Source organism: Pelophylax lessonae, assembly GCF_965119305.1.
Source record: "Pelophylax lessonae genome assembly, chromosome: 1".
In the NCBI taxonomy this organism is placed as follows: domain Eukaryota; kingdom Metazoa; phylum Chordata; class Amphibia; order Anura; family Ranidae; genus Pelophylax; species Pelophylax lessonae.
Genome location: NC_138768.1, coordinates 525,938,773 through 525,963,987, shown reverse-complemented (window position 1 = coordinate 525,963,987; position 25,215 = coordinate 525,938,773). Strand labels below are relative to the sequence as shown.

At 44.6% G+C, this 25,215-nt stretch overlaps 1 protein-coding gene across 1 annotated transcript in view; it reads left to right on the top strand.

The window, feature by feature from the left end:
* Positions 1-25,215, top strand: part of IDUA (alpha-L-iduronidase) — a 287,436-nt gene that overhangs the window by 19,374 nt on the left and 242,847 nt on the right. Inside the window, exon 2 of the mRNA XM_082268628.1 lies at positions 3,500-3,640. Within this exon, the coding sequence (XP_082124754.1) occupies positions 3,500-3,640 (141 nt within the window). The remainder of the gene's footprint in view (positions 1-3,499; positions 3,641-25,215) is intronic.

Here is a 25,215-nt window from a genome sequence, read left to right as displayed (position 1 = left end):
AACACCCCCCCCATGTTGAGGGCATGTGGCCTGGTGTGGTCCAGGGGGGGTGGGGCCGCTCGCTCGTCCCCTCCCCTTTCCTGGCCTGCCGGGCTGCATGCTCGGATAAGGGTCTGGTATGGATTTTGGGGGGGACCCCACGCCGTTTTTTCGGCGTGGGGCTACCCTCAAATTCCATTCCGGACCCGAAGGGCCTGGTTTGGAACCTGGGGGGGAACCCCACGCAGTTTTTGTTCCCATTTTTGGCGTGGAGTTCCCCCTCAAGATTCTCACAGTGCAGGTCGTGCCGCAAGTCGGATCCGACTTGCGGTGCGACTTCCATTCAAATCAATAGGCTCCCATAGGGAACCATTGATTTTGAATGGAAGAAAAAAAACGTATAACGTGGCTGAACGTAGGTTCATCACGTTCAGTCACGTTTAGTCACGTTCGGCCGCGTTTCTGCGTTTGAAACGTCGGGAAACACACGTTCGAACGCAATATAATTGCGTTCTAAAAAAAGTCCCTGAACGCAACTGCCTGCAAATGACTGTAAACTACCATGTGTACATGGACAGATAAGATAACATGGAGCTGCGTTCAGGGACTTCTGAAAAAAACGCCCAACTGCTCCTAAACGGCCATTTCCAGCGTCCCGTGTACATGGAGCCTTAAAACGCGCTTAGCCATGTTTAGTCGTGTCAGGTGTTTTTGCAGCTGTAATACTCGTCTTCTTAACACGCTGGCCCTGGGGTTTTTTTTTTTTTTACAGCTTGAAAACGTCTATGCCACTAAAAGCTCCTAAAAGCCTATGTGTGCATGGACACATAGGATAACACAGTGAGGAATTTTGAAGCTGTAAAAAAAATAAAATAAAACGTCTGACACTCCTAAAAGCGGCAGGAAAAAAGCACTGTGTGTATTGGACCTTAGGGTGAAATTCGGCTTTAAGTGTATTTTTTTTCTGGAAACAGAAAAATAATGGCATAAAACATTGCAGCTGCCACCATTTTATTCTACCTGGTCTTTGCTTTCAGAGATTATGTAATTTTTTGGGGGGGTCTTAGGTAATCTTAAAGCAGAACAAAACTTTTTCAGTTAACCGCTCATTTTTGTCCAGGGGTGCACCGAAAAGCTTTACTGACTGGATCCTTTGATCCTCCGTAAAACAGTGCACCCCACCTCCAGTGGTGGACTGTTCCTGCTGTTCTCACATCCACAGCCGGTCTATAGGCATGCTGACATCAGGAACAGTCTATTCACCGCATTTTCTATATGGTGAAACTTTCTTTTTATACTGCTATGTGTCTACCTGTTATATTCTACCATGTTGTTCAACATATCTGTTCAAAAAAAGCAATCCTGGTTTAAAAAAAAAAAAATGCCAGAATGTTTTTTTAGAGAGGGTTTTAGAGTAGAGAGGGTTACATCTTGTGTCTTTTTTTTTTTGCCGCCGTCTAGGTCTCATTGATAAGATTTTCCTTCACTTGCTGTACTGCAGACTCAACAGAAATTTTGATGATATTTTTACAGCATGAGGGAAATCACCTCATGGACATTTTCACAAAAACAAGGGTCTCCGTATGCAGATTTCCCATTTATTACCGTTCTTGTAGCAACTCAAAATTTTTGGGATTTACCCTTAATCTTATTCTCAGTGACACTGGTAATCAGAACAATTGGAGAAAGTGAATCTCCCTAATGGTGATGCAGACTGTAACGGACGCGGGTATCAGATCCATGCCCTCCTCACTAACTCATGACAAAGGACCAGCCAATCTCACACTCACCGTCACTTACGTAACAATGCCACTCTCAGCTGCAGCCTGCACAAAGATTTTCCAGCTCACTGGACCATAGTCTAGGTTCCAGCAGCCTGAGAGCGATTGTCCCTGGGCTAATTAAGCAATTCACCCTTTAAATGCCACCACCCCAGCTTTGGTCCGAGCAGGAGGAAGCTCGTAATTTTAGAAATACCAATTATGACTTTAGAAAAATCATCTGTAACATGCACTGTCACCACAGACCGGTATGTTCAGAGGATTTATTCTATACAGTAGCACTCTTCAAGAGACAGGTTCTTTGTTAGCTTGCATTAAGAGCTTAGGGACAAGGTTAACACTTTTCAAAATAAGGTTTTAATAATGAAAAGGTCAAAGTTGGTGCAAATAAAATATTTACAGAAAAAAAGGCATTTCAAAGAAATAAGGACATATTTCAGCAATAGCAAAATAAGGAAGAATTGTAGAATACTTGCAGTCAATATCCTGCGTGTTATCAGAGTTCAGTCAATGAGCCAGGTGTTATCGGTTCTCAAACTTGACAGATGTTCCTGCTTTGATGATACCATGAGAACTCTCAACTGGTTAGGGGTCTCCTTTTTTCTCTGAGATCAAAGGGGTGTTGACAGATTCATATCTTCCAGTATGTACTGGTGCATTCTTGAAACTGATAGATCATGGCCCAGCATTGAATCTCGCATCCAGGGACATATGTGGTCATGTATGACCTTAATTTGTTCAGCATGACATTTCTCATCTAAATTTATACTTCTTGTTATTGTAAAATGTTCCAGTCTGAGTTTATGAATCGTGTGTGTATTAAGTTTTGAATTGGGCAGAGCTCTATGATTGCCTTTTACGATTCCCATTAGTTCTGGTTATCCTTAATGGAATCGGTCAAAGTTTAACGATAGGCCTGGACAGAAGAAACAGACATCCTGCCAGGACTCAATTAGCGGTTTACAGCTCTGCACAGGCCTAAGTGCTGGTTTTTGATGTCTCTGAGTTGAGATAATGGCTCTTTAGAAGTGTAAAACCTATGCATTCCATGAATTAAAGGAGGAGGGAGGGGGTAATATCACTGTGGGATTGTGTAATTGTTCGGCAAGACTGTCATGGCTGACCTACAATGACTGAAGAACATGGTCCCGCTTGCTACAGTTTTTCGTGTGTCCAGTATGGGATGTCATTTCAAATAATTAAAAAAAAAAAAACTGACAGTTCTAACCTTTCATCACTCTATCCAAATCTAAAAATCTGAAAAAAAAAAAAAAAAAGACTGCAATGCAATCAAGTCCCGATTAGATCACAGAGTTAATCCTCTCTTTCACTACATAGCATGAATTAGTTATTTTTTTAGATTTCACTTGAGTTCAGTTTTAAAGTGATATGAAAGGTAATTTTTTAAAAATGTTAATAAAAAAGGTGTTATATTTACCTACTGTGTGCATTGGTATTGCACGCAGCAATCCCTTACTTCTTCTTCTGAAGTTCTCTGCACTCCTCCTCCTTCCGAGTGCCTCCTCGGTGCTCTGTGAATGAGCAGAGGCATTAAATGACTTGTAGTCCAAAGATTAGAATTGGGAGGGCCGCATTGGCTTTTTGAGATAACAGTTCAACAGCTATTTTTTGCACAAAAGATACAACAATGGTATATTTATTACTCCAAAATTAAGCAAATAGGAGGCATTTATTTTGGTTTACTTACAATTAGATATGTAAATGTGCTTTTTTTACAGCCCTCCTTTACCACATAATAATTCAGAAACCTATTTTTTGGGAAAAGACCAAAGACTGAACTTGGCATATATATCTTCAGTCCCTTATGGTGGCATCAAGCAAGTCAGAATGCACTGGTTACTGGACCTAATTACATTAAAGTAAGTGTATACGTTTATAGGTTTTTGCCAAATATGTGTTTTTTGGTCTGGCATGCATTTAAATGTCATAAATCATACATTATTAAAAAAGCTACAAAAAGCTGCAAAAAGCTAATATATTATTAGACTGTAAGTACACAAATAAGCAAACCAGTTAAAGCCAATCAGCTTCTATCTTTGTTTTTTAAAGCTTTATAGCCCAAAGATGGCTTCAGTGCAGCTCTCTGGTTCTGGGAGGTTCTAAATTGCACCCCCTGGAGCGTGCATTGGGTGTGCTCTGGGACCGCTGTGCCCTTTGGACACAGCTAAACACCTAAACACAGCAGCCCTTTACCATGTGATTAGCGGTGTCCAATTACAGCTGGTCACATTAAACAGACTTGTCAGTTATCGGCAGTCCTTTCCTCACAAACTGTCTCTGTGTGAGAAAAGAAGAGCCGGTAACTGGCAAGACTGACAGAACACAGTGAGTACATTCTTTACACTGATAATCAGGGCACTGATCATCAGTGCCCATCAGTGCCTCCTCATCAGTGCCATTCACTGCATCCTCGTCAGTGCCCATCAGTGCATCCTCATCAGTGCCCATCAGTACCTTCTTATCAGTTCAGCTTATCAGTGCCTTCTCATTGGTGCAGCTAATCAGTGCCCATCAGTGCAGCCTCAAAATTTAATAGTAGAAATTAAGATAAATGTTTTCTTTTTCAAATATTTTTATCTTTTTTTTTGCTTGTTTAGCAACATAGACAAAATCGAGTGGTGATTAAAAACCACCAGAAGCTTTCTGTCTCAAAAAAAAAAATAATACAAATTTAATTTGGTTTCAGTGTTGCATGACCGTGCAAATGTCATTCAAAGTGCGACAGAGCTGTAAGCTGAAAATTGGCTTGAGCAGGAAGGGGTATCAATTCTGTCTGGAATTGAAGCGGTTAAAGTAGGGCAGTGCTGAATAGCAAAAAGTCCTCTGGTTATGAAAAGGAGGTCAAGTGGTTAAACTGAATCTAAAGACAAAGCCTGTCACTTTTCTGTTTGCTGTTAAATAAAGCAGATTTTTAGTTTATTGAACTGTCTGCACAGAGCCTCGTTACCCCTTGAATACCAACAATGCATACATGGGTAAACACCATTGCTGGCATTGTACAACTACTCCCTTTTATGGGCAGCAAAAAAAAGGCAGAGGGGCTCCCCAGGATCAGGAAAGCACCAGAAATTTTATACTACAAGACTCAAGAGTGTAAACATGTGTACATAAGGCCTTAATGCTAAACAGTGTTCTTGAGCAACACATCAGCAATTCCTATTTCAGTACTTTGCTTATGCTTTAGGGTCCTTTCACACGGCCGCTCCGTGTGTCCGCAAATCATCCTATTTTTTTGCGGATGATTTGCGGACATCAATGTAAGTGAATGGCACTGCGGATGTCAGCGGAATACCAGCCGCTGACATCCGATTTTCCTCCTTTCAGTTCTGTTCCGTTTTTACGAATGGAACAGATTCCCATTTTTCCATCCGTGTAAAAAACGGAAAGGAAGGAAAATCGGATGTCAGCGGTGTCATCCGCTGACATCCGCAATGCCATATACTTATATTATGTCCGCATATCATCCGCAAACGGATGGGTTGATATGCGGGCACACGGAGCAGATGACAGAAATGTCATCCGCTCCGTGAAAAAAAAAAAAAAAAAAGTCCCGCAGCAGACTTAAGCAGCGGAGCGGCCGTTTGAAAGGAGCCTTACTTTAAAATTCTTGCAAAGCTAAAAATAAATTTTATTTGTTTTTATTAGGGTTGCACCGATACAGATACTGGTATCAATATTGATACTAGGCATTTTCGCAAGTATCGGTACTCACGAAAATGTGCTGATACTCAAAACCGGCACCGGAAGCCAAACGCCTCCTCCTCCCCTCAGGCAGTAGGGATCAGAGCAGTCACAGGGTCGCTTCCTGCTGACGGTTCTTCTGGGCCCTGCTTTCCACGCTGGTCCCGACTGCGAGGCTGCCCTCTAGTTTTCTCCATCTGTGGCTTCTCCCTGCTGGCTGGAACGAGATCTACACTGCGGATCTACACTTGGAGCTCCCTACATCCAGAAACCCATCCCTCCAGCACAGCAGTGGTAAGAATATGCCCCAATCTGGGGGGAACTGGGCAGAATGGGCTTCCCCCTTGTAAGCCCTCCAGCACCCTTGACGCTTGCCTGCAGTCTCCTATCTTGAGCACAGCACTAATAGCTCCTCCTCCCCATCCCATTCCCTTTCAGCTACCATGTGCACACAGTGTATAGCTAGCTACTGCCACTAATTGCATTTCCTACCATGGAGTTTCACAGGTCGGAACTACAACCAGTAGCTAGCTATACACTGTGCACATTGTAGCTGTAAAGGAATAGGATTTCAGCTCCAGTGTGTGCTGTGTGAGGAGCAGGAGCTCTGACTGTTCTGGCTGTGTACAATGCAGGGATGGGAGACAGCTCTGCCCAGTGGCACCTGTACTGTGCCCTCCTAAACCCGTGTACTCTGCGCTATTTCCCCCGTACTGTGCCCTCCTGTCATCCCTGCACTGTGCCCTCCCTGTGTTGTGTCCTCCTGCCCTCCCTGTGTTGCATACTCCTCCCTCCGCCAGCTGTCACCTCTGCCCCCATGTCTCCCAATGACCCTCCCTTCCCCATCCTCCTCCCCCCAGAGATCACAGCCTTTTCCATCCTAACTCTCCCACCCCACAAGCCCTATTTAACTCCACCCACAACTACCCTGCCCTCACTTACCCCTCTACTCCCGCCACCATGCCCTCACCCAACTGGGATCTCGTACAGGAATTTACTGCAGCTTGAAGGGGGGTGGTTACCGCTATTTGATCTCAATGGACTGCAGAGTTGGAGGAAATATACTGTCCTCGAATGAATGTTTTGAAAGCATCCAAAGTAGTCTCTGGAGAAGAAGACCCTGAGTTAAGTTCCCAACATTCAGTAAGGAGTCAACTATGTCCGGCTAGGCAATCCAATGAGACCCCATGTTCCACAGGGCGGAGTTGCAGGAGCAGGGAAAGCAAATAGTGAGGGTCAGGGGACAATGGTCTGAAAGCCCACCTGGTAGGTATGCTGCATCCAACACATCCGACAACAAGGCCGGGTTAGCAAAAGCCAGATCAATGATCTGAGTTTGGGATGCTTCTATCTCCATACTTCCTCAACTCCCATCGCTGTAAAGAAACGTTTAGGTGGAGTGAGCTTGTCAAGGTCCGAGGCTAAGATGGCATTAAAATTGCCCATAAGCAGTAATTTGGCGAGACAATATGGGGTGTTCCTCTCCAGGATAGTAAACAGTAGCACTAGGGAAAAGGGGGGAGGAATATATACATGGACAATAATGTAGCATTGGCCCCATAAAGTAAACCCTACAATCACATATTTGCTAATCAGCACAGACACTTCCACAAAAGTGGAATACGAAGCGTTAAACATTCTCTGAATCAATGATTTCTTAAGTGTTATTACCGTAGTTTGCTGCCCACGAGATGCATCTCTTGTAAGAGCACTGCATGAGGGGAATGGGATTTGAGGTAACAAAAAAGCACTGCTCTTTTAAATTTAAAGTTCAAACCATGCATATTCCAGGACAGGATAGGGAACGCTGTGTCATTAGGAGACGCCGTCATGCATATAAGGTGAATATTCGTATATGAGGGAAATAAAAGCCCACTAGGGCATCCCAGAAGCAGCAAAGACCAAGGGAGCTGGGCACCAAAGGAGATCACAAACTATAATAAAAAAATCTCCGAACACAAACAAAAAACAAAAAAATTAAATAAACTGTAAACATTACTCCAATGGGCACAGAAGTGCCTACCCTGCCCTTGTCTGAAACCGACCACGGGAACTTAGGAAGGCTCAGACGGGGCCTATACCCAAAAAACAAAAACAGTAGTATGCAATAATGCAATACCATGTCCAATAACCTGTGGAGATCCTATGCTCAATCAGAGCATAGCATAGACTGAGGATCTGACCTCAAAGGAGGCTGCTAGGCAGAGCAGCAATGTCTCTTCAATGCTCGGGGTGGACGGAAACTGGAAGAGGGAGAACAAAGTACTTGACTGGAGTAATGCAGATGATCTCTGGGATAACACTGGAGCTCCTTAGTTACGGGGATATAACCAGGAGGGCAAATCACCACAAACAAAGAGCATTCAGTTAGAAAAAAGGAGCATTGGGGACCACCAGGGGGGTAGGGAATAGAGTAGGGTTGAGTGCAGGATTCCCCAGCACAAACAGAGCATCATAGTATAGGCGCATGTAGTACTTACAGTTGTGTTCAAAATTATTCAACCCCCACTGAAATTGATTGTTTTGGCCAGTTTGACATTGATTTTGATCATTCAGTCATCCTGCTTACAATTAAATAAAAGAGGCACGTGTAGGTCAGACAAATATAACATAACATTTATAATTAAATAACCACAAATGTATTTTCTGTGCTCACATCATTATCAGTTTTATTCAACCCCCAAGTGACATTCAATCTTAGTACTTAGTAGAACATCCTTTTACAGTTATAACAGCTTTTAAACGTGAAGCATAGCTTGACACAAGTGTCTTGCAGCGATCTACGGGTATCTTCGCCCATTCATCATGGGCAAAAGCCTCCAATTCAGTCACATTCTTAGGCTTGTGCACTGCAACTGCTTTCTTTAAGTCCCACCAGAGGTTCTCAATCGGATTTAAGTCTGGTGACTGTGATGGCCACTCCAAAATGTTCCAGCCTTTAATCTGCAACCATGCTCTAGTGGACTTGGAGGTATGCTTGGGATCATTGTCCTGTTGAAAGCTCCAACGTCTCCCAAGCGTCAGGTTTGTGACGGACTGCATCACATTGTCATCCAATATCTCCTGGTACCGAAGAGAATTCATGGTACCTTGCACACGCTGAAGCTTCCCTGTACCTGCAGAAGCAAAACAGCCCCAAAGCATGATTGACCCACCGCCATGCTTCACAGTAGGCAAGGTGTTCTTTTCTTCATAGGCCTTGTTCTTCCTCCTCCAAACATAGCGTTTATCCATGGGCCCAAACAGTTCTAATTTTGTTTCATCAGTCCACAGAAAACCTCTGTGGTTTGTCCACATGACTTTTGGCATACTGCAGTCGACTCTTCTTATTCTTTGGAGACAGCAAGGGGGGTGCGCCTGAGAGTTCTGGCATGGAGGCCTTCATTACGGAGTGTGCGCCGTATTGTCTGAGCAGAAACTTCAGTACCCACATCTGACATATCTTTTCTCAGTTCCTCAGCAGTCACACGGGGACTTTTCTCCACTCTACGCTTCAGGTAGCGCACAGCAGTTGAAGTCAGCATCTTCTTTCTGCCACGACCAGGTAGCGTTTCAACAGTGCCCTTTGCCTTGAATTTGCCAATGATGCTTCCTATGGTGTCTCTTGGTATGTTTAACATCTTTGCAATCTTCTTATAGCCATTGCCCTTCCTGTGAAGAGTAATCACCTCTTCTCTTGTCTTCCTGGACCATTCTCTTGACTTCACCATGTTTGTAACCACACCAGTAAATGTCTAGAAGGAGCTGAGTATCACAGTCATTTTAAAGCTGCCTAATTGGTGCTTATTAGGCTTTTTTGCTGCTCCCTGACATCCACAGGAATTTTCAATACCTGATTGAAAACACTTAAATGAACCTCTGTTCTTCAGAGTGGTAGTCTTTAAGGGGTTGAATAATTGTGTCAATGAAGAATTCACAAAAGAAACATTTACTACTGTATTACAAAACCAATTGATGTCATTTTAGTTGCATATGGTTCTTTAAGAAGTCCTTGTAGGATTTCATTCTGAATACAATTACAAATGTACACTAAATTCCCTAAAACCCTTTACAGCATTGGGGGTTGAATAATTTTGAACACAACTGTAGCTGACATCTGCAGTGGGGGAAAAGGCTCACGGCGTCATGGAAAAAGGGAAGGGGCCTTAGGGGTGCCCAGCCATGCGGAAGCAGCCTCAGGAGTGTTGAAGAACTGGGTTTGGTCGCCATCAGTGATTCTCAGTCTGCTGGGGTATAAGAGGCCGAAACAGTTGCCTTTTTCCCAGAGCCTCCGCCGCACCTCTGTAAAGGACTTGTGACTTTTTGTACCTCTTGAGAGTAATCTTGGAAAAAGAATAACTTGGCATTTTCATACTTTATCTCAGGCAAGGCAGGACGAGCCGCCAGGATGTGATTGCTGTCTCTATAATTAAGTCGGCGCAGCAGAAAAGGGCCCCAAGTTTTGAAGGAATTGGTGGGACCCTGTGGGCCATCTCAACCACAAAGATGGGTGGCATGTTGTCTAGGCAAAAGAAAGTGGTAAGGAGCCGTTTCGTGAACTCCGTAGGTCTAGTGCCCTCAGCCCTTTCGGGCAGGCCGAGTATTATTATTATTATACAGGATTTATATAGCGCCAACAGTTTGCGCAGTGCTTTACAGTGTGGGGGAAGACAATACAGTTACAGTACAATTCAATACAGGAGGAATCAGACGGCCCTGCTCATTAGAGCTTACAATCTAGAAGGAGTATCCAGATGTTGTTCCTGCTTAAGCAATTTTTGGTGTCAGTTGCCCGCTCCTGGAGTGCCTTTACCCGCAGTTGTAGGGCCTTTAGATCCCTGGAGTCTGACTAGACTATGTCCTCCACTGTAAAGACCCTGTCCTCCACTTCTGAGACCCGGGACCGAAACTTGTTCGGATCCTGACGGATGAAGCTGATATCTGTCGCCAAAAAATCAATCTTGGCCGTCACTGTCTCTTTGCAAGCTGTAATTGCAGCTAGAATCTCCGCACTGGAGGGGGAACCAGCTATTGCTGACTTAGCGGTAATCTGGGTCCTGGCATACATCACTGAGACAGGAGGCCTCATGGACATGATGGCGGCTGAAGAAGAGGGGCAGAGAGCACTCGGGCCTGGCTGCTTGGATCGGGTCTTGGGAGGACCCATCTAATCCATGCCGCGCGGTGGAGGAGAAGCTCGAGCAGCCGGGGAAGCTGGTGGGGGTCACCGGAGAGCAGAACGAGGGCTGGAAGTTGGCTGAAAGCGGGGAGCAGGATCGGAGCTCCAGCAAAGTACATCCGCTCTGCTTCACATGCTAGCCACGCCCCCACCACGTTTAAAAATTTTGGTGGTATTTTTTTTTACTCTCCTCCGCTATGTGAGACACTATATTCTATTTTAGCTGACCTTATTGCATTCTTCCATTTCCTATTGCATTCCTTATAGCGTTGAGATGCTGACAATGACCCCTCGGCCTTATATTTTTTAAAGGCCATATTATTTCTCTTTTATATGTCTTTTTATGCCACCCAGGTTTAACCTTGGCTCTCTTATATTTGTTGTCCAGTGGAATACACTGGCTACTGCCCTTATTTATTAAGCTCTCCCATTTTTCCTCAGTGTTCAATATTTCTAGAATTTGATCTCATTTATTATTATAGTTACATAGTTGGTAATTTGAATAAAGACAATAGTCCATCCAGTTCAACCTGTGTAGGTGTACGTGTCAGTGTTGATAATTATTTCCCATATCCCTGTATGTTTTTTTCTTTAGGATTCAAATCCAAGAGTCTTTTAAAAATATTGATACTCCCCGCTGTCACCACCAATTGGGGAAGAGAGTTCCACATCCTTATCTCCCTGACAGGGAAAAACCCCCTGTGCAGCTTAAGGTTAAACCGCTTCTCCTCCATTCTCATTGTGTGGCCCCGTGTCCTCTTACACTCCCTGAGACTAAATTGTTTTTTTTCTTACGCTGGGATCACCATTGAGATATTTGTAGATCGCTATCATGTCCCCTCTCAAGTGTCTCTTCTCCAGCAAGAATAAATTTAGTGCTTGTAGTTGTTCCTTGTAATTGAGGTCCTCCGATCCCTTTATTCATTTCATTGGACTCTCTCCAGCTCCAACACATCCCTTCTGAGGACTGGTGACCAGAACTGGACAGAATAGTTCAGATGTGGCATAACAAGAGTTTTATAGTTTTATCTCTGGAGTACATATCCCCTTTTTATATGCATGTTAATATTCTGTGGACTTTGGTAGCTGCAACTTGACATTGCATGCTATTGCTCAGTCTGTCTTCTACTAGGACCCCCAAATGTTTTTCCATCCTTGATTCCTCCAGAGGTTCTCCCCCTAGTGAATAGTTTGCATTTTATGTTTTTAGCCCCATGTGCATTACCTTACATTTCTCCACATTAAATCTCATTTGCCATGTAGTTGCCCACTCCATTATTTTGTTCAGGTCTTTCTGTAAACTTTCTATATCCTGATGTGAAGTTATTGCCCTGCATATTTTTGTGCCCTCCCCAAAAACTTAGGTTGAGCTCCGTATCCCATACTCTATCATTGATAAATAAATTAAACATAATTGGTCGCAAGACAAGAGCCCTGGGGTACCCCACTTACTACTCCAAACCAGTCCTGAGTACGATTTATTTATCACTGCTTTTTGGACGCACCCCTGTACCCCGTTTTCTATTCAAGAACAAACTTTATGGTCCGTGCCTGCAGACCTCAGCTTGTAGATTAAGCATTTATGGGGAACTGTATTGAATGCTTTTGCAAAATCCAGATCTACCGCATCCACAGGCCTCTCCATATCTAGATGGCAGCTCACTTCCTCGTAGAATGTTAAAAGATTGGTCTGGCAGGAACAACCCTTCTTAAACCTATGCTGATTACTAGGGATGGGCTTTATATTCAAGTTGAAAAATATTTGGGGCATAACTGCTGTTCCTGCATTCTGCATTGCAGGCATTTATCCTCTGTGTCAGCAGTGGTTTCCTTTTTCTTTTGTTTTTTTGCTTTTTTAATTTGTTCTTTATTAAAAAAGAAAAAAAAAAAAACAAAAAACGGTTTATAGTGCACCAAGCACAAAAGTATTGTCACTCCCACACTCCTATAATAAAAAGTTATAAAAATCCCCCCAAAAAATCCCCATCATGTCCGAAAGGCCAACAAGGAGAGGCAGATGCTCACAGGTCACTAGGGTAAGCAGCCTCTGTGTCCACAGTGAAAAGTGGTGGTCGCAGACATGATGCATCCCTTGCAGGCGGGGCACGCTTGTCCTTTTTTTCTGGTGCTGGCCGTGTTATTGAGCCACAACATGCATAAGAGTTGGTGGAGTCGATAACTAAGCCATCCTCATCCTCCTCATCCTCTGTCACCCAGGCTCATATTAGTTTGCCTTCCACCGCAGCTGCCAAAGTGGCCTATTGCACAGGCTCCTTGTCCACAGCTTCTCCTTCAATAGCCCCACCATCATGCACGGAGGAGTCACCTTAATTATTTGATCATAGTGTCAGTTACATGCTGCTTAAGGATGAACAACAATTTTGAATGCTCCGATGTTGGTTCCCAGGTAGAGGAAGGGAGTAACGTGAGCCTAGAGAGAGGGGGGTGCCAATGACTGACAAGAAACTTGCAGTCACGTTCCCCCAGCTGCAGCATACTGCCAAGTTTGCTCCAGTGATGAGGAGGGAGGAGATGATGAGGTCACTGACTGTACTTGGGTGCCTGAGAGAACAGAGGAAGAAAGTGAGGAGGGGGAGGCAGGATGTCCTCCAGGGGTCGGCTTAAGGGCAGCCACCCAATTGCATCACACCACAGAGCTCCACAAGTGCAAGGCGCAGCTAACTCACCGCTGACTTCCAAAAGTTCATTGGTGTGGGCTTTTTTAAACACATATGCAGTAGACCACAGCGTTGCTGTTTGCAATCTCTGTCTTAAGCAGATCAAGCATGGCCAGAACACCAGCCGCTTGGGCACCACATGCTTGACGAGACATATGACGACCTGCCATGCTGTCTGTTGGCAATAGCACCTGAAATACCGACATCTTGATAAAATGCAGACTTCTCCTTACTCCTCATCTGGAATCTCTACCACAGGTACTTGCATCCAATCTGCTAGCCGTACACCACCTGTTGTTTTCACCAGGCAAATTTCGCTACCCCAGTTGCTGAACCAAAAAAAAAATACTGTGCCAGCCATCCACATGCTCAGTGTCTAAATGCTAGCTTGGCCAAATTGCTAGTACTACAACTGCTGCCTTTTCATCTTGTAGACTCTGCCCACTTTCTTGTTTTTGCGTAATGTGCTATACCACAGTGGCAGGTTCCAAAAAGAAATGTATTTTCATGTAAAGCCATTCTAGCTCTGTACCATCATGTGAAAGGCAATGTTTTGGCCTCGTTGGACAGAGCGGACAGCAGCAAGGTTCACATTATTGTTGAATCGTGGTCCAGCAGGCATGGTCAGGGATGTTACATTTCTTTCAAAGCGCACTGGGTAACTCTGCTGGCAGCTGGGAAGGATGCTGGACAGGGTTCAGTGCTGGAGCTTGTTTCGCCACCACGTCTCCAAAAAGCTGGTGGTGATTCTGCCACATCTGTCTGCTCCACCCCCTCCTCTTCTTCTTCCTTTTATGGCCTCTTCTGCTGAATTGTCCTCTAAACCAAAAAAAGTGCTCCTAAGCTTTCAAGGGGCTATGCAAGCAGTCAAGCTAAAAGATGCCATGCGGTGCTTCAGCTGGTCTGTCTAGGGGACAGGAGCCACGCCAGGCTAGAAGTTCGGTCAGCTCTGAAGGGGCAGGCTCAGAGGTGTTTGACACCATGGCAGCTTGAGCCAGGAATGGTTGTATGCAACAATGGCACCAACCTTCTCTTCACCCTCCGACAGGGACACTTGACACATGTTCCATGCTTGGCACATGTCCTAAATTTGGTGGTGCCACATTTCTTGAACAGGTACCCTGGCTTACAACATCTTCTGAGGCAGGCCAGAAAATTCTGTGGCCATTTCCGGCAGTCATACAATGCCAGTGCTCAGCTGGCTGACATTCAATGGGAATTTAACCTGACCACCAATGGCCTCATTGCACCTCGGCACAAGGACAGGCTCAGGGGAGCTTGGCTTCTTTTCACCACACCAATGGCTGCTGACAAAGGATGCATGCACTGTCCTATAACCATTTGAGAAGGCCACAAGGATAGTGAGCCGTGGGAATACATGCATTAGTGACACTATCCCTCTAGTTTTCCTGCTTGAGCACACGCTTCGTGGAATCATGGAAAGGGCACATGAGGCAGAACAGCGGGACTAGGAGAAGGACTTCCTTTCCTCATAAGGCCCTCTTTATGTAGGGGCCGCAAAGCACACAGGAAGAGGAGGAGGATTGTGGCAGCATGGATGTAGAGCATAACATACAGCAGTCTTCAAGGGATGGTTTTCATTCCCTAGAAACCCCAGGATTTGTACATGCCTGGGGAGAGGTAGTTCCTGAGAATGTCCCAGTGACCCAGAGGACTCAGAATCTCATGCCTCCTCAAATGAATGCTGCATTGGCTCCCTGATTCTACAAAGCCTGTGAAAGGACCTGAGGATTTGTGGTATCAAGCAGAGGGATCATTACTGGTTGGCAACCCTTCATGATCCTCATTACAGGGGTAAAATTGCAGAGTTCATCCTGCCTTTGCAGAGGGAGCAGAGGATGAAACCTCTTGAGGACGCCTTGAAGAAAACTTGTGGGACACCTTTCCAGACACTGGGTGGTTACAATTTCCTGGACAACGTGTTTCTGAGGTTTCGTTCGTTTAAAGGAAGAGTGGTGGCGAAGGCAGCCGGCTGCCTGATGTCTTTAACCGCTTCCATACAGAGCAGTTAGACACCCTTCCTGCCCAGACCAATTTTCAGCTTTCAGCACTCTCACACTTTGAATGACAATTGCTCAGTCATGCTACACTGTAACCAAACAAAATTTTTATCATTTTTTTCACACAAATAGAGCTTTCTTTTGGTGGTATTTGATCACAACTAGGGTTTTTTTTTTTCGTGATATATGCAAAAAAAGAGCAAAAATTTGGAAAAAAAAACACTTTTTTTAGTTTCAATTATAAAATTTTGCAAAAAATTAATTTTTCTTCATACATTTGGGCCAAAATGTATACTGCTACATGTCTCTGGTAAAATTAACCCAAATTAGTGTATATTATTTAGTCTGTGTGAAAGTTATTGAGTCTAGAAGCTATGGTACCAATTACTGAAAATTGATCACACCAGATGTACTGACTGCCTATCTCCTTTCTTGAGGCCCTGAAATGTCAGGACAGTACAAATACCGCCCAAATGACCCCTTTTTGTAAAGTAGACAGTCCAAGGTATTTAGTAAGAGGCATGGTGGGTTTTTTGAAGTTGTAATTTTTTCCCACAATTCTTGGGAAAATTAAGAAAACATTTTTTTTTCTTTTTTTTCCCACAAAGTTGTCAATTTATAAGCTATTTCTAACACATAGCATGTACACAGCAAAAATTACACCCAAAAATACATTCTGCTACTCCTTCCGAGTATGGTGATACAACATGTGTGAGACTTTTACACAGCCTGGCCACAAAAAGAGACTCCACGTCCAAGAAGCACCTTCAGGCGTTCTAGGAGCATAAATACACATAAAACTTTCTTACTACCTATCACACTTTTCAAGGCCCTAGAGCACCAATACAATGGAAAAGTCCACAAAATGACCCCATTTTGGAAAGCAAACACTCCAACGTATATTCTATGAGGCATTATGGGTCGTTTGAACGTGTCATTTTTTTCCACAAGTTTTTGGAAAATGTGGGAAACAAATGAAAACCTTTTTTTTTTTACACAAAGTTGTCAATTTATAGGATATTTCTAACACATAGCATGCAAATAGCAAAAATTACACCGCAAAATACATTCTGCCACTCCTCCTGAGTATGGCAATACCACATGTGTGAGACTTTTTCACAGCCTAGCCATATAGAGGGGCCTAACATCCAAGGAGCATCATCATGCATCCTAGCCACTTGCCTAGGCCTATTTTTGACATTTGGTGTTTACAAGCTAAAATCAGTTGTTTTGCTAGAAAACTGCTTAGAACCCCCAAACATTATATATTTTTTTTTAGCAGAGACCCTAGAGAATAAAATGGAGATTATTGCAATATTTTTTATCACACCGTATTTACGCAGTGGTCTTCCAAACGCAATTTTTTTGGAAAAAATTCACTTTTTTTAAATTAAAAAATAAGAAACCAGTAAAGTTAGCCCAATTTTTTCCCATAATGTGAAAGATAATGTTACGCTGAGTAAATAGATACCCAACATGTCATGTTTCAAAATTGCGCACGCTCACGGAATGGAGACAAACTTTGGTACTTAAAAATCCCCATAGGCGACAATTTAAAAATTTCTACAGGTTGCCATCTTTGAGTTACAGAGGAGGTCTAGGGCTCAAATTATTCCCCTTGCTCTAACGATCGCGGCGATACCTCACATGTGTAGTTTGAACACAGTTTACATATGTGAGCGGGGTTTCTGTATGCGTTCGCTTCTGCGCGCGAGCTCACGGGCACAGGGCGCTTTAATTTTTTTTTTTTTTTACTATTTATTTTATTTATTATTTTTTATTTTTACACCGTTTAAAAAAAAATTGATCATTTTTATTTCTATTAAAAGGAATGTAAACATTCCTCGTAATAGAAATAGGCACGACAGGACCTCTTTTTTGTGAGATCTGGGGTCAAAAAGTCCTCAGATCTCACAAGTACACTAAAAAAATAGAAAAAAAAAAAATTATTATATAAAATGAAAAAAAAAAAAAAGGACCTTTAAACCGGTTGCTAGGCAACAACATTTTCCGTAGCTCCGGTCCTCCAAGACCATAGAGTCAAGTGAGGGCAAGCTTGCCCTCACTCGACATCCTGTCTGTGAGGATCTGGGACCGGATCGTTTTCCCCGCTGCCGGCGGGTCCGGTAAGCGGGGAAAAGGACCGGAACGCGGCGGGAGGGGTGGGGGCGCCTCTCCCGCCATCCCGGAAGGGTGATCCCACGCGAATCCGCCGCTGGGACCACCCTTATCGGAAAGCCAACCGTCCACCGTTTAAAAAAATACCAGGGTTATTGCAGCTATCTGCTGCCATAACACTGGTATTTAGGTTTAAACGGAGGACGTATATAAACCTTTTTGGACTTGGACATGGTGGCTGTATGAAGGGTGACAGGTACTCGGGTACTTTGTTGGGCAGGTGACAGGTACTCTGGTACTGATGAGCAGGTGGCAGGTACTCGGGTACTCCGATAGGCAGGTGACAGGTACTCGGGTACTCTGATGGGCAGGTGACAGGCAGGTGATAGGTACTGATGAGTAGTACTGATACTGATAGGTGATACTGTACTGATGGGTACTGATGATCAGTACTGATACGTGATAGGTACTGATGAGTACTGATGAGTAGTGATGGGTACTGATGAGCAGGCGGCAAGTACTCGGGTACTTCAGGCGTCAGGTACTCTGATGAGCTGGTGGAAGGTACTCGGGTACTCTGATGGGTAGGTGACAGGTACTCAGGTACTCTGATGACGGGTACTCCATTGACAGGTACTCAAAGTACCCGAGTACCTGTCATCAGAGTACCCGAGTACCTGTCATCAGAGTACCCGAGTACCCGTCATCAGAGTACCCGAGTACCCGTCATCAGAGTACCCCAGTACCCGTCATCAGAGTACCCGAGTACCCGTCATCAGAGTACCTACGTACCTGTCATCAGAGTACCCGAGTACCTGTCATGAGAGTACCCGAGTACCTGTCATCAGAGTACCCGAATACCTGTCACCAGCCCATCAGAGTACCCGAGTACCTGTCATCTGAGTACCTGATGGGCTGGTGACAGGTACTCGGGTACTTTGATGGGCTAGTGACAGGTGCTCTTTATTGGGGGGGGGCAATCAGTGTGTTTAGCATGCACTGTAATCGGTAACTAGCTGTTACCACACTCTCTTCCTCACACAGGATCAGTGTGTGAGGAGAACACGGTGACAGCTAGTTACCGTGTTCTCTGTATACATTTGTGACCGGCTGTGATTGGACACAGCCGGTCACGTGGTAAAGAGCCAATTTCATTGGCTCTTTACCTAGATCGGGGATCGACTCTGTCCGAGGGACGAGCCTCGTCCCCGATCGCTGCTCTGGGCGCCCCCGGGGGCGCGCATTGCAGAGAGAATGAGCGGCTCGTGCTGGAGCCGCTCATGTGATCGGCTGTGATTGACACAGCCGATCACATGGTAAACAGCCAATTTCTATTGGCTGTTTACCTTGATCAGGGATGGGCTATGTCCGAGGGACGAGCCTCACCCCCGATCGCCGCTCTGCGCGCCCCCGGGGGCGTGCAGTAGAGGGGAGATCCGGGCGACGTCATACGACGGCGGCCCGGATCCTTACAACCACTTTGCCGACGTCATATTACATGACTCGGTATGGAAGTGGTTAAACAATTCTTTAGTCCTCAGTGCCCAGGGCTGTTAGGTTTAAGCAACTATTGGCAGCGTCTGCATCATATGGTGCAGGATTATCTAGACTTTGAAATCGTTCCAACTGAGCATCCACTGGGTTATTGGGTCATAAGGATGAACCACTGGCCAGAACTTGCTCAATATGCAATCAAGTTACTGGCCTGTCCTGCTTCCAGTGTGCTTTCTAAACAAACATTCAGCGCTCCTGGAGGTTTTTTGACGGATAACAGTGCGCCTGTCTGCAGAATCCATTGACTGGCTAACGTTTATCAAAATGAATCAGTTCTGGATCAACTGCAGCTATCAAGCCCCTGATGCTGATGTAACTGATTGAATTTGCTAGGCATCTGGGATCCCTTGAAGACTGCCTATGCTGCATATCCTATTCCTGAATCTTGATTATGCTAGCTTCCAACAATGTTTTCGGTTTACGGCACCACCAACACCCGAGGCCCAATTTTTCTACACCTAATTTTTAACGGCAGGGCCTGTTCCTGCGCCCAGCAAGAGTAACTGTGAGTGGTTACAGTGTTCAGGCACTACTAGGGGTGGGCGAACAGTTTGGGCCGAGCATAAGTTTGGCCTGAACATCCTCCTATTCAACTACTTGTCTAACACCTGAACTTTCTCGCTACTTAGCGGGATGTTCGCCCGCCAAGCGCAAAGTCAATAGGTTATTAAGGCTTCCCTGCTGAGAGCTAAATTTGAAAAAAAAAAGTAAAAAAAAAATGTAAATTAAAAAAAATGGGGTAAAAAAACAGCTTGGGGGGACCATTTGGGTCCGGTATGGCTTTTAAGGGGAAACCCGTGAAATAATTAGGAAAAAAATGGTATGGGGTCCCCCCCAAAAACTATACCAGGCTTTTTGGGTCTTTGTATGGATTTGAAGATGAACTTCACGCCAAAATTCATACCAGAGCCTTGTCCAAGCATGCAGCCTGGCAGGCCAGGAAAGGGGGCGGATGAGCGATTTCCCCCCCCCCCTCCTGAACCATACCAGGCTGCTTGTCCTCAACATGGGGAGGTCGCTTTGGGGTGCTCCTCAAAGCACCTTGTCCCCATGTTGATAGGGACAAGAGCCTCTTCCCAATAACCCTGGGCTGTGATTGTTGGGGTCTGTGGGGGGGCTTTTCTGAATCTGGGGGGGCTCCAGATCCTGCCCCCCCCCCGTGTGAATAGGTATCGGGTACATAGTACCCCTGCCCATTCACCAAAAAAGTGTCAAAAAGTAAGAACCACAGGAAACTGTTTTTGACAAGTCCTTTATTAAAAAATAAAAAAATAGTTTCCCTCAATGTAAATTCATCGTCAATCACGACGCCTGCAAGACCCAAAAAAAAAAAAAAATTCTTCTGTTACTTGGGAGGCGTCCAGCCGTCTGCCCGATCTGTTCTTTGACAGTTCTTATATAGGCAAGGAAAGGGGCCACCCGGCTATGTCACCCAGTGGCACCGCCCCTTCTGATGTCGTGTAACCAAAAGCACCCACCACACCATGTTGATGGCATGTGGCCTGGTATGGTTCAGGAGGAGGGGGGGGGGGGGCGCTGCATGCTCAGATAAGGGTCTAGTTTGGATCCCTATGGGGACCCTACGCTGATTTTTCATTTTTTTTTTATCTGTATTGCTATCGAAACGGGAAAAAGTTCCAGCGAACATGCAAACTTTAATAAAGTCTATAGAACATGAATATGAAAAATCAAGTCATTTTAAAGGCTTATTATATGCAAGTTATGGCGATAACTTGCATATAATAAGCCTTTAAAATGACTTGATTTTTCATATTCATGTTCTATAGACTTTATTAAAGTTTGCATGTTCGCTGGAACTTTTTCCCGTTTCGAGATGTTCTGGTGCGAGGGAGGTGTTCTGTCCATCCCTACTGATTACTACTAATGATACTGTTTTCATCAGCAAATTCTTGGATATAGTCTCTTATCATCCCCTCCAATAATTTACCTACTATTGATGTTAGGCTGTCTGGCCTATAGTTTCCAGGAATATGTCTCTGCCCTTTTTTGAATATTGGAACCACATTGGCTCTTCTCCAATCAGCTGGTACAATTCCTGTCAATATGCTGTCTACAAAGATTAGGAATCATGGTCTAGCTATAACCTGACTGAGTGTCTTTTGTAGTCTTTTTATAGCCACCCTTATTTCGCTCTTACACTTATTGCATTCCTTGTAGTTTTGAAAGGCAGACAATGCCCCCTCCGCTTTATTTTTTTTAAAGGCCATTTTTTTCTCTTTTAATAAGACTTTTTACCTTCGGGTTTAGCCACCCAGGTTTAACCTTCGCTCTTCTATATTTTATTGCCTATTGGAATGCACTGTGTGATACCTGTGTTTAAAATGTTTCTAAAGCATACCCATTTTTCTTCCTTGTTCAATGTTTCTAGAATTTGGTCCCAACTGATGTCTTGTAGTATTGAGTACGGTTCAGAAAAGTTTGCTAGTTTTAAAAGTTAGAGTTCTTGTGCTACCCTCGTGCCTCCTTTTCCTATGATTTATGCTAAATGTGATCATCCTGTGATCGCTAGATCCCAAGTTGTCCCATATTGCCACATCTGAGATCAGACTTGGATCGTTCATAATTAATAAATCTAGCAATGCATTCTTTCTAGTTGGAGAATCCAACAATTGAGACATGAAGTTGTTCTGTAAGACATTCCTTAAATGGTGGGCCTTTACTGAATGAGCTGTCCCTTCTGCCCAGTCAATATTGGGATAATTGAAGTCCCCCCTTTATGATGACATTTCCCTGCCTTGCTGCCAATTCTATCTGTGATATCAGGTCCAGCTCCCCCTCCTCCTTCAGGTTTGGGGGCCTGTAAAATACCCCCACTATTAATTTCTCATTTACTTCTTCTTTTTTAAGTTCTACCCACATGGATTCCACCTGCCCCTTTGTCCCCTTTCACAATGTCACTCCTCTCTACCACCCTTACATAATTTTTGATATATAGACACACCCCTCCCCTTCTTCTACTTTCACTCTCTTTCCGATATAAGGAATACCACTATATATTTTCCAGTCATGTGAGCTGTCAAACCAAGTTTCTGTTATTCCCACAAACTCTACGGCAACCTCCTGTAATAGTTGCTTCAGTTCCTCTATTTTGTTAGCTAGGCTCCTGGCATTTTTGTATACACCTCTCAGTGTTGTATGAGAGCATATTAATTTCTCCTTATGTTTTGTCAGGGTTTTGTTTTTAATCTATCTACTCATTTACCCCGGCATTAGATGTTATGGCTGTATTATCCCTACTGACTTTACTATTACCCTCAGTCCTTTTCTCACTGCCAGCTGTCGCTTCCTCTAAACCCCCCCCCTCATTACCTATCTTAAAAGCCCCTTAAACTTTGTGGCCGTCTTTCTTCCCAGTAGAGCTGCATCCTCCCCATTAAGTTGCAGCCCGTCCTTACTAAAGTACCGGTAACCAACTGAAAAGTCAGCCCAGTTCTCCAGGAACCTGAACCCCTTCTTCTTACATCAGTTCCTCAGCCACTTGTTTTGTTCCCTAAGCTCCTTTTGCCTCTCTGGTGTGGCTCGAGGCACACATATTTTTTTCTGAGAAAACCACCTTGGAGGTCCTTCTCTTCAAACTATTCTCTAAGTCCCTGAAATCCATTTTTTAGGACTCTCCACCTTCCTCTTACCTTGTCATTGGTGCCAATGTGTACCATGACAACCGGGTCCTCACCAGCCCCACCCAATAATCTGTCCATCCTATCCGCAATGTGCCAAATCAGAGCGCCCAATAAACAACATACTGTTCGGCGACCACGGTCTTTGTGACAGATTGCCCTCTCTTTCCTCCTAATAATGGAGTCCCCTACTACCAGTACATGTATAACCTTTCCTGTATCCGTGGCCCCCTCCTTACCAGAGCAGTTTGTCCCCTGGCAGCTAGGGGAAGGCGCCTGCTCCAGCACTACCACCCCTAAGCTGATATCCCCAGCATCATGCAACTTGGCATATTTGTTGGGGTGTACCAACTCAGGCCTGCCTCCCTAGCACCTTTCCCTCTACCCCACCTTCTAAATGTCACCCAGCTACCTACCTCTTGCTCCTGTGCCTCCATATCTCCACCCTCCTCTACACTGGCCCCTGCCAGCACCTGCTGGGTAATTTCAAGCTCCTTTCCAGGTTGCCGATGCTTCTCAGTGTTGCCACCATGTTTTTTAGATCCAGGATCTGGGCTTCCAGAGAAACAACTCACTTACATCTCGCACAGCAGTATTTGCCCTCGATTGGCTCATCAAGGAACGCATACAAGGAGCAGGATGTGCATTGAGTGGCATCACCAATCCTGTTGGACATTTTGCCTTCTATACTAGTGGGGGTTATAAGGAAAGAGTTGCTATTGGTACTCCATACTACTCCAAGCTCTCCTTGCTCTACAGCTACTCCAAGTTCCTCTCAGCAGCCTGCGACACTCTCAGTACCCTGCGACACTCCCAGCACCCTGCGACACTCCCAGCACCCTGCGACACTCCCAGCACCCTGCGACACTCCCAGTACCCTGTGTCACTCTCAGCACTCTGCATCACTCTGAGCACCCCGTGTCACCCTCAGCACTCTGTGCCACTCTCAGCACCCTGCATCACTCTCAGCACCCTGTGTCACTTTCAGTACCCTACGTCACTCTTAGAACCCTGTGTCACTCTGTTACTCCCAGGTACTAAAGGTACTCCCAGGTACTAAAGGTACCCCCAGTTACTCTGATACTCCCAGTACTCTCAGGCACTAAAGTACATCCAGGTACTTACGGTACCCCAGGTACACTATTACTCCAGGTACTAAAGGTGCTCTCAGTTACTAAAAGTACACCCAGATACTAAGGGTACTCCCAGGTATTAAAGGTACTTCCAGGTACTAAAGGTACTCCCAGTCACTCTGTTACTCCCAGGTATTAAAGGCTACTAATGGTACTCCCAGTTACTTTGTTACTCCCAGGTACTAAGGTATTCCCAGGTACTCTGTTACTCAAGGTACTTTCAACATTCCCAGGTACTAAAAGTGCTCCCAGCAAAAAAAACTTTGTTGCACACAATCACACAGCCTACTGTCTGAGTTCCTTGTGCGGCTGCCCTGCTCCTCCTGCTCGGCCGCCCCTATACATACATACATACATACATACATACATACATACATACATACAGTTTGTCTGCTCCTTCAGCCTTGCTCAGTCAGTCTGTCTCTCTACAGTCCTATGTCTGCTGCCTCTCCTGGTTTGACTATACACCCCCAGGCCCCAGCTTACTCTCCCAATCAGCCTCACACTCACAGTCTCCCTGTCAGGTCCCGGACCCGGCCTTCACTCCTGATCAACCTCACACTCGCGGTCTTCCTGTCAGATCCCAGCCCCCGCCGCCTCTCCTGATCAGCTGGTTAGCGTCTATGGACACACACAGCCCAGATCAGGAGCACATGGCTTGCTAAGGAGGCACTAGGAAAAGGAAAAATCTGATAGCGTTGGTGGGAGACAGCAAGAAGAGGAGGTAAGGGACAATTCTGTACAATATTGTTGCACAGAGCAGGTGAGTATACACCTCTTTTTTATTTAACAGAAAAGCCTGTAGTATCACTTTTAATAGTAAACTGTACATACTTGTATTTCTGTGTGTTCTCCAGAAGCATGTACTCATCAAAATCCATGTTCCTTTGAATTGGATACATTGAAAGGCAGTAAAAGAAAGTTTTGCATGCTGAGTTTTTGTAAATGTGACCTACATTCTGCAAGTCAGACAGTATAAAATACATCCAAAATGTACATAACACTTGCTTGCAGTATAAAGGAACTGACTGCCCAAACAAATCTAAGCAGAGGATAAGCATAAAATACACATGAGTAAATCTGTGTGTCCATTTTATTCACAGTATAAATTATTCTCTGTGTACAAAAATAAATGTACAAAATTCTGTGGTAAATAATTTAAAGGAATCCTTTAAAAGAAAATCTATTTACTTTTTCTGTATTTGGATTTTAGATACATCCTCAAAGGATAAAGATCTTTATTTTCAGCCATGTAACTGAAATGTCATAATCTCATTGGAATAACTGTCACTTTTGTTTTTTTAAATGAAGTAGCCTTGTACAGGCGGTCCCCGGGTTACAAACATGCGACTTACAAACGACTCCTACTTACAAACGGAGGGAGACAATAGGAAGTGAGGAGAAATCTTCTGAACCGGGGTACAGACAGCAAAACAAATGGTACAGGGGTGTT